The sequence below is a fragment of the Hypomesus transpacificus genome, chromosome 9 (genome assembly GCF_021917145.1).
Source record: "Hypomesus transpacificus isolate Combined female chromosome 9, fHypTra1, whole genome shotgun sequence".
Lineage (NCBI taxonomy): Eukaryota > Metazoa > Chordata > Actinopteri > Osmeriformes > Osmeridae > Hypomesus > Hypomesus transpacificus.
This window is the reverse complement of record NC_061068.1, coordinates 20,853,343-20,867,802: the sequence shown is the minus strand read 5'-3', so window position 1 is coordinate 20,867,802 and position 14,460 is coordinate 20,853,343. Positions and strand designations below refer to the sequence as shown.

Genomic DNA, 14,460 nt, shown 5'->3' with positions numbered 1-14,460 from the left:
CAGAATGCGCACTCCATGACCGTGGGTGGAGCTACTCCTTTCTCCCAAAAGTTTTGTGAAAGTCCCCTTTAGGAAGTTTATTTTCCATTAGGCAACAAATGTTTTGCTGTACTAGTAAATACAACTTTATTGGTCATCTAAGATTTTGGTTGGTTTTTCAAGATCCATTGATGTGCGCTCCATTAACGCGTATTTTTTGTCAAAGGGAAAGGCTATATAATGTGTCTCATGCAAGTTAGTAGGGGACAGTTGAATTTAGAGATGTTTAGCTAACGGTTGGCTATAAACTTACAGCAGCCTAACGAATGCTTCGGGCAAACGTTGTTCTTCGAATAACCAGCATTTTTTCTGAAGTTCCTATACTTTTGTTAATGTCACTGTGTCGTAAACATTTCATTTGCATTCTATTACGATAATTTGGAAGACAACACGAATGGAAATTGTAATGCTTTTCTGTTGGCATATCATGCTACTCCTCACAAAGGGTCCTGACCTAACTATCCAGATGCTGTAACTGTGGTTGATGAAATTAATGTGCACTTGTGCGACGTTTGTCCAGTCCAACGTGCTCAAATGTTCAGGAGATGAGTCGGTCTAAAATGATTGGCATATGTCTTGTATGAAGAGCCAAGTTTTCGAAGGATTCACGGTTTGTTAATTCTATGCATCTGTTTTTATTGTGTGACGTGTAGGCCTATTATAAAAGTATAACTCCACTGATAATGTACAAGTCAGTTGTCTGTTGTTTAATGATAAGTAATTGACATATTTTATCTATAATGTTTTTTACAACCCATATTGTTGTTGGTCAGCCACTGTTGTTAATTTTATTTTACAGAATGACCTGGAATGTTTGGATCTTTGGTGTTCCCTTGTGAGGCAGAGTCCATCTCTTCTCTTGCCCCAGCTGGCCCATGGGGACACTCTCTCTATGGTTCCATAAGTCACCTATCTAGCATAATGCAACATAGAGGACCCAGGAGTACCCTCACAAGATACAACACTGGACTTACACTGCCTCAGGTAGGGCTACTGTTAAGTTATGTGAATACATTATTGTTTTTGCGATTGTCACTGCTGACATCGATTTGAGATGGTCACTGTTTTATATATTATCCACTCAGAAACAAATTGCTGATTTTTCTTTGCTTTTAATAGGTTCAAAGTGTGACAGGGCCATCAGCATTTGGAGTAAAATTTCATAAATGGGCCCAGGTATGTCACGTGAACTTCAAGTCTTAACCCTTCAGCTCCACCAAGAATTACTAACTTGACTAATATGATTATATAACCAACATGTATCCTAACAAAATGGATTGTTTCTTGCATTTACATTTAGTCATTTAGCAGAAGCTCTTATCCAGAGCGACTTACAGTAAGTACAGGGACATTCCCCCTAGGCAAGTAGGGTGAAGTGCCTTGCCCGGCACAATGTCATTTGACTCGGCCGGGAATCGAACTGGCAACCTTCAGATTACTATCCCGATTCCCTCCTTCCCTTGAACACTTTAGGTTCAAACAGGTACCGAGTTTCCGCATCTGATGTTCTTCCTGCTGATCCACAACATTGGTCCTGTGGGTGGCACCAACCTGTCTCAGCTGGCCATCAGGGACTCTGTCTCTGGGATAGCACCCCTAGACAGTGGAGGAAGGGTAGTAGAGAAGGGCTACCAGACATTCGCCATTGACTCACTACCAGGTAAAAGAAAAGTACGCATGTAATCACTTGTAATTGTAACAACAATTTATCCCCTCATTAATTGTGTTTTAGAGTTTTCAAATGACCAGGCCTGAACTGACTTCTCTTCTTTGGTGACGGTACATAGTGATTAGTGTTGACACGGTACCAACATTTCAGTAGTCGGTACCAATACCAGTGAGATTTCATGGTACTCAATACCATTTTCGATACCAAGGCAAAAAACTAAAACAGGTTACTGAACAACACCAATTTGTTGACAGTTACAGTCGCCTACAATATCTAAGGCTGTACTTACGGAAACAGAACATTAACAATCACAATGCATGTAGGCCTAAAGGCATACGAATTTCCGAACTAACAATTTTTTTTGTTTGAGTACCAACTTGGTACCGGAGTACCGTTTTTTGTGAGAACACTAATAGTGATACAAATATAAAACTAATGGGGGTAGAGTATCCCTCCCTGTATGTCACTGCAGAGAAAAGCTTCTGCTAAAATGATTGCATTATGCAAAATTGTATTTGAAGTGTTAGATTAAAATATTAGATTTTTATTTATTTAAAGATATATAAATTGAGGTAACCTTAATATTATAAAATATCTGGATAATGATCTGTTTCTAGTAACCAGTAAATTGACCGGTATAATCAGACTCATAATTCAATGGCTGAATCGACTACATTAGAATATTACAACATGAATGTGTAAATAATGGCATTAATAAAAAGTGTTTAGCTGAGTTTTAGTAACCACACATACTAAACACGTGGACCAGGTATGTTATCATTGTGTCTATGTTTATTGTAGCAGGATCATATCATGTTATAAAATATACTGCTCTCATCAAGAACCACAAGAGTGAGATAATTGAATTGCCAGCTTTTCTCACCTTCTCCAATGCATCTCAGGTATTGTATGCATTTCTCCTTATGCTTCTCAAAAAGGTTTAAATGTGGGCTTAATCTTAACCAAATGCTAAGATGTAAATTTGTTGATCACTATTGATTTGTATTTTTTGTATACATACAAAGTTTATTACTTGAGTCACTATGGTAATTTAGTTTTCCCCACCCACAGAATGATGTCAATATGTTTGGTCCCCTGGTTGCAAATTTTACATTGAGGGTGAACTCCACTGACAAGGTACATTTCTAATATAGGTGTGTGTGTATATATACATATAATCAGAATACAATATATACTTATAATTATTAAAATGTTTTCTTTCATTTTCAGATTTATCCAAACCATGGTGTCCACTTTGCTGGATTTGTTGGTGGGTTCTTCCTGTCATTAGTACTGTTGTCACTTGGTTTTCTAGCCATGAACCTGCAATATACCAAAGCCAGGATGAACTCTCTACAGCAAAGGGTAGGTCATTGGTCTCTCTGGTTCTTGGCTGTCCTCATTATTGAACATGCTATCATAATGAGTCAAGCATCATCAATGTGGAGTCAGTACAAATATAATAATGTCTCATGAACATAAAATATTAATACTTGACCAGGACCATTTACAAAAAAAAAAGACTTTTGGACAACACTTAAAGGCAGGGTAGGCAATGTTGTTGAGAAGCACTATTTGTCGTATGTGCTTAAATAAACTTCACGTCCTGATAGCAACCAATACATAGAAAGGTTTGACAGTAAAATGTAATCAATTTGATACTTATTTTAAGTGAAGCACAACACTAATTCAGTCGGTATCAGATACGGCGTTGATTTGACATGAGATTATTTTTTCCCTACTGTAGCCACCTGGTAAAAAGGACACGCTCCTGGCTGGCTATAACTGGCACTGGAACATCTTATTAGCTATTTAGGAATGACAACATAAATGCCCCCATCAAACAGGTTGAGACCCGTGATCACCATGGTAGCAGTCAGGAAGAGCCTAAGCTCTGAATTCAGTGCCCAGTATCAAACCTCACGAAGAGCCTGTCTCTTCTAACTCACTCTACTTTGCTCCAGTTTTAAATAAACCTCAGTTTTAACAAAGGATACAAAATGAGTTCAAATGAGTTGCAGAATCTATAGTGGGATGCCATAATTTATTAAGGGTTGATAAACATGGCAATTGTTTTTGACAACCGATCTATATCTGTCTCCCAAAGTAAATTCCTTGTCTGTGCAAACTTTCATGGAGATTAAAACCCATTTTGATTCTGAAGTCGAGCCCAAATCCTTTACAGTGAGGATTTTTGTAAATGAGAATGTAATGTTCACGTTTATTCAAAATGTTCACATTTCTGAGTGTTTCCCTTTAATCATTTTCCTTTTTTCCTCCAAATGTCTTTTTCAAAGAAAAAAAGAGGTGATTCAGACCCAGAGTATGCAGTGTGCGACATGAGCGAGGCAGCTAAAGAGGAAGCAGCATTTGAGGACAAAATGGTGGACATCATGGTGTTGGAAGACCCCCAGAACATGTATCGAGCTCTAGAGAAGTCAGTCCATCCTAAATTACAATATGTGTAAAAAACTAAATACTTTAAACCACACTCCACATGGTTGAACATGGACTTGCTCCCTCAAACTAAACTGCTTTAAGATGAAAATATTTATCCTGGCAAGAATTGGGTATTTTGTAATTTTTGTATTGTATTTTGGGTATTTTGTCAGTTTATTTTCCCCAGCTAATTGGTCAGGTCTTGTTTCGATCCTAACTAACACCACCTTATTGTGCATTCATCCATCCATGTCAGCTTGGAGATGTCCAGCCTACTGCGTGCCACCTCAAGCTTGGAGACCACCCGCGTCCAAATCTACAAGGACATGATTGCCTTGCTCCTTGGTGGCCTCCATTCCGAGGGCCAGACAAGCAGCCAGTCCCAGCAGCGCCTTTTGAGCGTGCTTCATGGCCAACTGATGGGAATGGAGGGGAAGCTGAAGGAGGAGCATGTAGCACGCATGGCCGCCCTGGCTGACCAGTGTAACCTGGAGACCAGGGAGGAGATGGAGGTGGAGCGTAGGCTGGAAGCAGCGGAGAAGGCTGAGGCAGAGTTGCTGTGTCGGCATGCAGAAAATAAGGTAACCTTAACTCTTATATAATTATGTTGGTTAAACAAATCATACTTTCATAGACTTTATTTGATGCATGGAATTTGTATGACATTTGTATCTTCAGTTATCATGTTTCCCCACTTTGTTGCATATGATGTCAGATTTATTTTGCTACTTGTCTGCTTTCCCAGGATGTCCTCCAATGCAGTGTGCTTCTAGAGGAACTCCACAAGCTGAACCAGAGTCACTTACAACACACTCTTCTGGTCAGACACGAAGAGGCGTCTGCGAAGGTCCAGAGGCAGGTTGTTGAATGGCGGAGAGTAGAACTCCACAAGATCTTCGCTGAGGAACTGGAGGAGGCAACCCGAATGGGCGAGATGGAGAAAAGTGCTGCCAAAAGTCTACTGCATGACTATTATACCTGTCAGGTGATTTCCAAGTTACTGATGATTCCAAGGTTTTCATGAGAAGGTGGGATTTTTGTATAGAGGGTTGCTTAGATTGTGAACAACAGTATTATTTTGCAAGACAGTGTGTTGTCATGAAAGATGTCCACCTTTAATTTTAGAGATAATATGCAGTGATTCATAAATGCATTTGTTTCCATGTTCTCTTGATTACCCTGTTTGCTCACCAGGATCAGCTGGAAAAGGTGTTGGACGTGGTCACGGCCAACCAGCGAGCCATGCTGGGCGGACGCCATGCCCAGAGGAAATTCCTAGTGCACAGCCTTCACAGCCTAAAGGGCCTCATCTCAGATACCTTTGCAAATACCTCCAGCCAAATGGACTGTTGGTTCAATGACATCAGGAAGTAAGTCCCCATTATGGTACAAAGCCTGCAAATTCACTTATGTACATTTAGCAAAAGCCGTATATAAAATAACTACAAGTGTGTGTAACTGAGTTGACTTGGTTAAACACACTTTACCGTATACATTCTTCCCACCCCGCCCTTTGAATAGCTTTTTGGTGGGGAAGCTAGCTAAAGGGATGTTCATGAAAGGTATCAGTTGTAGGAGTCAGAGGATCGATGACCTAGTTTGAATATGACTCCAGGAATCTCTATTTTTTGTGTGTGTCTGTGACTCAATTATCCAGAGAACTGGATATTGTATAAAGCTGAAAATCTGCCTGTATCTTGCTCAGCACATGGGTGTTGGGTATTTTATTTCAATTTCTTTGCTTGGCATCAACACATTATAACTTGCTGGAAAACAGTCCAACTGGCAATTCTAAAATATTTTTGGGGGTATGCTGTCACTTCGAAAGAAAAAATTTGGCAGGTGTATAGTTCAGGACCCAAGGATGTGCAATATCACATTGTGATAAACGTTGTGACGTTTATTGAATGGGCAGTTTGCCAGAAAGAAATACAGTAACCCAACTAACAACCTAACGCAAATTTTCTATTTAACTAGGTTAACGTAACGCATCTAAAGTTTATCCCCATCTTCCATAGCTCTAAGTAGCAAATAATATATAATCATACTCCCTAGCCTATTGATTGTATTACAACACAAAGGATGCATCTAATCACTGAGGGCATGGGAATGAATTGAACAACACATTTTACACTACAACACCCTGTGTTTAAAAGGACAAACAGGATACTGATAATAACCTTTTATTAATTACCAGGTAGGCAAATTTGGTCAATGCGGTTTTTCCTCAGAAGCTTGAATCTTATGTCTGCAATTATATGCTCCCTGCTTTTGTGATGCTGATGTTCCTACAGTACGCCTCAAACCTTTGGACTTATAACACAAAAATACATTTCTAAAACCAAGAAAACTATTTATATAGAGCACCCCAGAGCTGTTGAAGAGTATTTTCCCTCCAATAATGCTCTCTGGATAAAATGTTATGATTTGATGCACGGCATGTCAGTTCATAACGCAAAAGCTTTGATTGGTGGCAGGACGTCCTCCGGAAGTAGTATTAAATACCATGCGTGTCCATGGACGGCTCTATGGTTTGACCCACCAACCACTAGGTTTTGTATTGAGGTCAACTAGTACAAAGTTCCCATGATGCAGTCTGTGACTAAGATGTCGGTGAAACACGCAAATATAGATTCATTGAACTATAGATTTAAATGAACATTTATGCATTTAGCAGACGCTTTTATCCAAAGGACTTCCAAGAGAGAGCTTTACAAAAATGCATAGGTCACTGATCATAACAACGAGATAGCCTCAAACATTGCGAGCAGCCAAGACATGAAGCATACATTGTGAAAACCAAATAGGTGCCAAAGGGAAGAAATATAAGAGCATGCAGTTAAACAAGTTACAATTAAACAACATGAATCTCAAAAAGTGCAAGTGTACCTGTAGAAAAACAAACAGTAAAAATATTTCAGCAAGTACAATAATTTTAATCCGTTACAATTAACCAAGAAGAGCAACAAGTCTCTCAATAAGAGTCATTGTGATCCTGAAGGAAACTGAGGTCAGGTCCAGCCAAGCATTCCTAATGGTGCGTGTCCACTACAGTGGAGCGGGCGGCGCGTTGGCGTCGGGTTCCAATTCATTTTCAATGAAACCAGGTGTTGACACTCGTGTAGGGCATTGTGGGAGCGTAAGCGAGCGTCAACGCCCGGTTTCATTGAAAATGAATTGGAATCCGACACCCACTCGCCGCCCGCTCCGCTGTAGTGGACACGCACGGTAAGTGCCGTTGTACTCCCGGAACAAGTGCGTCTTGAGCCTTTTCTTGAAGGTGGGGAGACAGTCAGTGTCCCTGATGGAGGTGGGGAGTTGATTCAACCATTGGGGGGCCAGACAGGAGAAGAGCTTGTGTTGGGACCGGGCGCTCTTGAGCGGTGGGACCACTAGGCGGTTGTCAGAAGAAGACCGTAGGTGGCGGGTGGGGGTGTAAGGCTGGAGGAGAGACTTGATGTAGTCGGGTGCAGTCCCGTTTACCGCTCGGAAGGTCAGTACCAGGGTCTTGAATCTGATACGGGCCGTGATAGGAAGCCAGTGTAGGGAGATGAGGAGCGGGGTAACATGGGAGCGTCTGGGTAAATGGAAAACCAGACGGGCCGCCGCGTTCTGAATCCTCTGGAGAGGTCAGGTTGTGCATGCTGGGAGACCGGCGAGCAGCGAGTTGCAGTAGTCCAACTTTGAGAGGACAAGTGCTTGGACTAGCAGCTGGGTGGAATGCTCAGACAAGTACACAGTGCCCATGATAAAATTGGTGGCACACACACAGATTCCCGGAATTATAGATAGGGCACAGTGCCAGCAATGATGTCGGTGACACACACAGATTTCTGGAATTATAGAGTGGTTTTCAAATTCTCTGTCATCTCTGAAGTACTTGTTCAACCTCCACATCTAGTCCAAATTGCCAATGCTGTGGTAGCCTACATTCATGCAAATGAGAATGTAGCCTTCATTTGTCTGCTGTTTCCCACGTTATGAATAGCTTATGTTATGTTGATCAAAATGTACAATATTGGTTCTCTGTTAAATTGTCTTACCACCACAAACATCTAAACGTTAAGTTCATAACAGAAGTCATTACATGCACTATAGTTAAGCCAGTTGTCATAATTGTAGGCCTAATTCACCATACAGCGCTTGTACATTTGCGATGTGCAGGCAGTTTTGACATCAGTAAAGCCATAAATGTATGTCACAAAATGTTATGTATGTATGTAACAAAAAACTTTATCCAAACAACGTCAGGCACTGCACTCCGTTGGATTATGAAGAAGACAAATGCAGAATATGAGCTTTGCAGGCTGTCCGGTTCTTTTTGTGATTGTGGAAAACTAAACCCATTCTAATTTGTACAAACACAGAGAGAGATTCCTGTCATTATCAGAGAGATTCTCATAAGCACCTTGTCATTTCGTCTTCTATTGGATTGCATTCGGGAGCATTACAGTCTAGTGTAATCAAATCAGTGCAGCACATTGGTATTGCAAACCCTTAAAATAGGTCATATCACATCAAACGACTTGTCAACAACAGAAATATTTGTAAACCTTTTATTATTGTTTTTTTTACTGTTGACGTCAATAACATTGACAAATCGTTTCAGCCGTAATTGGGTCACTGTCATCTGTACAAATGCAGCCACATCATTTCTTCTTTTTCTCCACCAGGGGGGGTGCTGTGTCTGAGGAAGAGATAAACCAAGTCCAAGATAAGGCCCAGAAGGATCTGATGCTGGTCAGGCAGGGTCTGGATGAAGCACTGACCCAGGAACGGAGAGCCATGCATTGTGGTCTGGTCAAGAAAAGAAGAGACCTTATCTCTGAGACAGTGAGTTGGGTGTTGTTGTGTGATGTGCAAGTAAAAGCTTTATTATTCAGAAACAACACATTGTTTTACTCAAGTAATTACTTGGTCCTTTAACTTTTTATAAAAATTGTGTAAAGTATCTCCTTGTATGACTTATAAATGTCTAACTGAAAGGAAGGGAGACTGGCAACCCTAACATATTTTCCACATCTCTTTTACCAACCGAACTTGACTTGAAAATAAATATAGTAACAATTATTATTCTAACAACCGCAATATAGTTTTAAGACATATCCCTTTAGGTTGTAATGGAACCAATTTCTCTGCAGCTTCAGGGTCACAAGCAAAGGCAGAAGGAGCTATCGTGTGTCTGCAGGGGGCTAGTGGAGAGGGTAGAGCCGAGCCAGCATCTGCTGTACTGGCAGAGCCTCCTGACGGCCCAGTGTCTGGAGCTGGGAGAGCTCATCAACAACTTGGACGAAGGAGCTGCTGCCGACATCCGCAAAGTGAAACCTGAACTGTTCTACTTTAGCCGATTAGGCATTGGCATTTAAACTCCCATCTATCCACATTATTGATTATTAAGATGTTTTAGGAGTTAAACCTTTGGTACTCCACAATAAACTTGTGATATAGCTGTATTTGTGAGATCACGACCACTTGAGAATCCATATTGCAAAGCATACGAATAACGAAGTTATTCGTTTGTACCATAGTGGTTTGGACCAGTCAGCGTCCTGTGAGGAACTACTGGCAGCTACAGGCATGGTTGATGTTAGCACATGATAGACGGTGATAGACAGATGGTTCCTCCAATCAGCTGCCAAGTCTTCTTTCGAAGGATAACATCCCAGATGTGTAACAATCCATCTTAGGAGTCAGTTTAAATACACAGTTCTCTCTGAAAGTAGTTTAACAGAATTTCTGAGCAATCTAAATGTGATTATCTCTTATTGTTGTCTCTCTCAACACTGTCTGGATGTTAGGGTCTGGTTATTTCCTAACAGGCACCTCCACATTCTCTTGTACGACAGGTCACCATGCGTCTGATCCACAGTGCCCTGGTGGAGGTCAAGAACATCCAGCCTGCAGCCGCCCTGGCTCTCTGGCCCTCAGGGGCACCCCGCTCCTTCCTCCAACCAGACCCATGCTCAGGTCCAGGGCTGGGGGCCAGTGCTCTGGCTGAGGCCCAGGAGAGGCTGCACCAGGAGGGCAAGATGGCTGTGCGTACCCTGAGGAGCACTAGAGAGGCCTTACAGGAGGGGATGGAAAAAGAGCTGCAGGAGCAGCAGGAGCTGAGGGCCCGGGTACACACATTTTTTAGGTATTCTTCCTTTTATTAGATTTTTTATTATTATTTATCTGATATTATTATCTTGAAAGATGTACCTTTCCAGCATTGCTAGACGTTTGAATGATTTTAGTTGAATTAAATCACTATGTTAAATCATTATGTTTGTGAGCCATTGTATAAATATTATTTCTCTATATTTCTTCTTGTATTCCTCTCAGGATTCTCTGCTCATCCCAGCTCAGCTTATCGGATGAAGATTTGCTACGCATGAAACTCGAGTTCCAGAAGTGTCTGTCTAAGATGGACCACTGCTTGGTCCTGCCCCACTCCCTCTCTAGATCTAAACTCCAGACTTCTCTGTCCAATTGGAGGAAGATTGAAGACCAGACCAAGTGTAAACAGCCAGAGGTAAAAAAAAAAAAGAACTCCAAAAACACATTAATTGCATCCTGTACAGTTTTTTTTTTCTCACCAACAAGACATTTTTTCTTGTATTTTCCCCCCCAGAGAAAGACGAGGTCTAAAGAAAAATGTACCGTGACCATACAGAAACCAGACTACCCTGAACTACTTCTATTCCAGAAAAGACTTGTGGACAGTATCCATCTTTTTGAAAAAGAGAAGGAAATAGAGAGAAGTGCAATGGAGATGGTGAGGGTGTAGACAGGTTGACTGCCTTTGTCATCTGAAAGATGGTTACAGCAGTTAACATTTGCCATGGGTTAATGCCTGGACAGACCCATGAAACAATGTAAAAACCTTTTCATCCAGAATATGGAAAAACTTGCATTATTCTATTTTGTTTATTTGTGTCCCTATGGGGTTCAGATCCTGGAAGAGATGCGGATAGAAAGGGAGGAGGAGCTCTTGACCCAGGCAGACAGCCTAGCCATCCAGATGGCCAAGCTTCAGTATCAGAAGGCAGAGAGGAAGACCAAGGTCCTAGAGACCTCCAGAGCAATGCTCACCCTGCAGAGCCTCCTGATTGAGGAGCTGCGAGCCAGAAGGAGTCTGGGAGGAGTGGAGATGCTCCAGAACATACAGAGCCACTACCTGGTAAGTCGGGATGCACCGTTCCGACTTTTTCTGCCCCGATACCGATGCCTGGGCTTTGTGTATCTGTCGATACCCGATACCAATCCGGTACCATTGTTGAATTAATAATAAACTGTTTACCTTCCTTCCACCATGTGGAAGAGACTAAAGGCACCAGACCAGTCATTACATTTTGTTCAAGCTTTGTCCAAAAAGTTTGAAAATAAATGCACGAATGTATTTATTTTCCTCCCCATATTATTAACAACGACATGCTCGGTCAGCGAGTCAGGTATTTTGCGAAATGCACAGTTAGGTGGTGTCGCCCTCTACATGTCGCGGCGAAACACACTCGGAAATTGGGAATTGTAAATTTGCGGACTCCTGGTTGGAGAAGGACGAGTTTATACAATGGCTGAAGCCTGTCGCTGAAAACAACCGTGAGTCTTACTGTACATATTGTAAAAAGAAGATAAGCGTAGCCTCGATGGGCATCAACGCTGTCAAGTCCCACATGCACGATGCTAGCCACAAGGCCGCCGTTGGCCGCAGAGAGCAGCCTCAGCTGTCCATCGCCAGTTTCTGTGCTCCACCAGCGACACCACTACCCAACACGACAGCTGAACTTGTCAAAACAGCTACGACAACGACCTCTGCCACATCGTCTGCCGACATCATCGTGGCTATGGGCGGCACATCATAGATGCGCACCGAGGATAATCTGGTGTCTCAATACTGCGGTGAATCACCACTCACTGAACTCAAACATTCAAATATTTTAATAAACCTTGCCTTTGCTTTAATTTATTTATTCGAGCATTGTTTCTTCCAAGTTTATTATATCTGAGTTCTGTTGTAGTTGCATACTACAGTTAGTAGTATGTAACTACTGTTTATTAAGTTAAAGGTTTGTTGCAGATTAGAACTGGTAACCCTTCCTTTTACAGTACCTTAAGTACTAGGTATTTATGTAGAAAGGGTATGTTGTGTATTATTGGGTATTACCGATTGGTACCAAGGTGGTAAATACAGAGATAATTCGAAGTATTTACCAATTAACTAAATACTTACGTGCTGGTTAATACTGGGTAATTTTCACTGGTAATAATTAGGTAAAGACAGAAAACAAAATAATTAGGTATAGACAGAAAACAAAACTTAGTATTTACCTGGAAACGTATCAATATTACTATTTAAATACCGCTGGTAGTAAGTTGGTAACTACAGGAGATACATATGGTAAATGATGATGTGTTATTGGGTAAATACCACTGCTACTAAGTAGGTCAAGCTCCGGCCAAGCTCCAGCAGAATTACTAAGAAAAAGCTCTACTATTACCCTGCAGTTACCTAAGGTTTATGTCGTTAACAGTCCACGTCTAATTAGAATATAAGATCGTACTTTCCAATAAAATGCCTTTTCAAAAACATTTATCGATGATGGCCATACTTATTTACTTGGCTGGTAACAACCTCCGTGGGAAGAGTTTTCCTTGTACTATCATGGTAAATATTCTTGGATACTGGGTAAGTTTACTGTAAAAGGAAGCTGTGTTTGTTTCCGTGATGTTACCAGGCTCTTACCATTTCCTTTTCAACTGTTCATTCCCTTTTCCATGCAATAAACACAAACTTGGATTATGTTACTAAGAAAAACATGACACTTCACTCTGTAAATTGTAACATTATTTTAAATGAAAGCTCAGTTTCTATGGCATGACATGAACAAATACAAAGGTTAAATCACAATTTCCCCAATGATGGCAGTCTCGGAGAGCTTAGGAGAGCTTGACGTGCACTTCCTGAATTTTCTAACTATCCATCGTAATTTCCCACCCGATACAGTATGAATCAGTTGATTTATTCGCAGAAAATCACAAAACAATCACCCATCTGAATCAAGTAGTAGGTCACCTACTGCCCTACTAGTAGTTTCGAAGGTTGGAATTACTCGATTTGTCTAATGATATGCTAAGCCGCGTGTGTTATGAGCCACCCTGGACCTTAAACAAGCCGAAGGGCAGTAGTTTACAATCGGCCCTTTCATATAGTGATCCCAGAGCCATATAAAAACCCGTTCTCATTCCCAACTCGTCAAATACGGACGCTTTGTCACTGCCCTAGGTGTTGGATGCGGATGCACAAGTTACCCTTTGGCGTCAGTATGAGACGTCTTGGGGTTTCAACTAACTCCAATATAAACCCATCCGCGGCAATATTGTACGCTTTGAACACCATTCCCATTGGATAAAGGAAGGGTGGGATGTCGTATACGGAAGATTTTTCTTATATCCTCAAATATTTTTCAACCCCAAAACACAAAAGTCTCCTTGATAATTCCACAATAATATGGGTTAATGTTATGTCCATCCAGTTTTTTGAAATTCTGCATCGATTCTGGAAAAAAGAAAAAGGTTTTGGATGTAGCGAAAAATCACCATCGCTAGACGATCTATGATTTATGTATTTATTAAATAGGATTTCTTTGTATTTATTCCATCTCAATTTGCAGATCCAGGCCTGGTTTTACCTTCCTATCCAATACCACTGTATCTTACTCCCGGACATGGATTAGAGAGAGAGAAAGAGAGAGAGATTAATTCATGGAGTCTAGTATTAGCAACTTGCATGAATGTGAATGTAAGCTAACTACAAATATGGTGCATGTTTGTCGTCAAAACGCTCTGGTGGAATTCTGGGAATTGTAGTTCATTTTATACTTTTTTCGTCCTAAAGTAGTATCAGATTTCCTTATTATGTCATATTTACAATAGTCTCTTTGAAAAGTCATAATTTATCAGTTCTCAATTAGTCCAAATGTAGCCGTCGTAATATGTTACTTTTACTTACATTTACATGTATGCATTTAGCAGACGCTTTTATCCAAAGCGACTTCCAAGAGAGAGCTTTACAAAAGAACATAGGTCACTGATAACAACAAGGTAGTCCCAAACATTGCGAGCAAGCAAAACAGGAAGCATACATTGTGAAAAAAACTAAACAAGTGCCAAAGGGAAGACCCAAAAGAGCATGCAGTTATACAAGTTACAAATTAAAACAACTTGAACCACAAAAAGTGCAAGACTGTACCTGTAGAAGAACAATCAACAGTAAAATATTACACTGCGAGTACAAGAGTTAACTTTGTTATAACTAACCTACAAGAGCAACA

General features: G+C 40.9%; 1 protein-coding gene across 2 annotated transcripts in view; it reads left to right on the top strand.

Annotated features, from left to right (window-relative positions):
- Positions 1–33: 33 nt before the first annotated feature.
- LOC124471830 (limbin-like) overlaps positions 34–14,460 on the top strand; it is a 35,768-nt gene continuing 21,341 nt past the window's right edge. Inside the window, exons 1-17 of one of the 2 annotated variants that reach the window (XM_047026444.1) lie at positions 34–649; positions 839–1,023; positions 1,159–1,215; positions 1,513–1,699; positions 2,513–2,610; positions 2,780–2,845; positions 2,939–3,073; positions 4,006–4,145; positions 4,404–4,728; positions 4,893–5,132; positions 5,342–5,517; positions 8,821–8,980; positions 9,289–9,465; positions 9,994–10,283; positions 10,472–10,661; positions 10,761–10,904; positions 11,082–11,309. In XM_047026444.1, the coding sequence (XP_046882400.1) occupies positions 850–1,023; positions 1,159–1,215; positions 1,513–1,699; positions 2,513–2,610; positions 2,780–2,845; positions 2,939–3,073; positions 4,006–4,145; positions 4,404–4,728; positions 4,893–5,132; positions 5,342–5,517; positions 8,821–8,980; positions 9,289–9,465; positions 9,994–10,283; positions 10,472–10,661; positions 10,761–10,904; positions 11,082–11,309 (2,787 nt within the window). In that variant the 5' untranslated portion in view covers positions 34–649; positions 839–849. Of the gene's footprint in view, positions 650–838; positions 1,024–1,158; positions 1,216–1,512; positions 1,700–2,509; positions 2,611–2,779; positions 2,846–2,938; positions 3,074–4,005; positions 4,146–4,403; positions 4,729–4,892; positions 5,133–5,341; positions 5,518–8,820; positions 8,981–9,288; positions 9,466–9,993; positions 10,284–10,471; positions 10,662–10,760; positions 10,905–11,081; positions 11,310–14,460 lie in introns of both variants that reach the window. The other variant, XM_047026443.1, reaches the window with a different exon arrangement.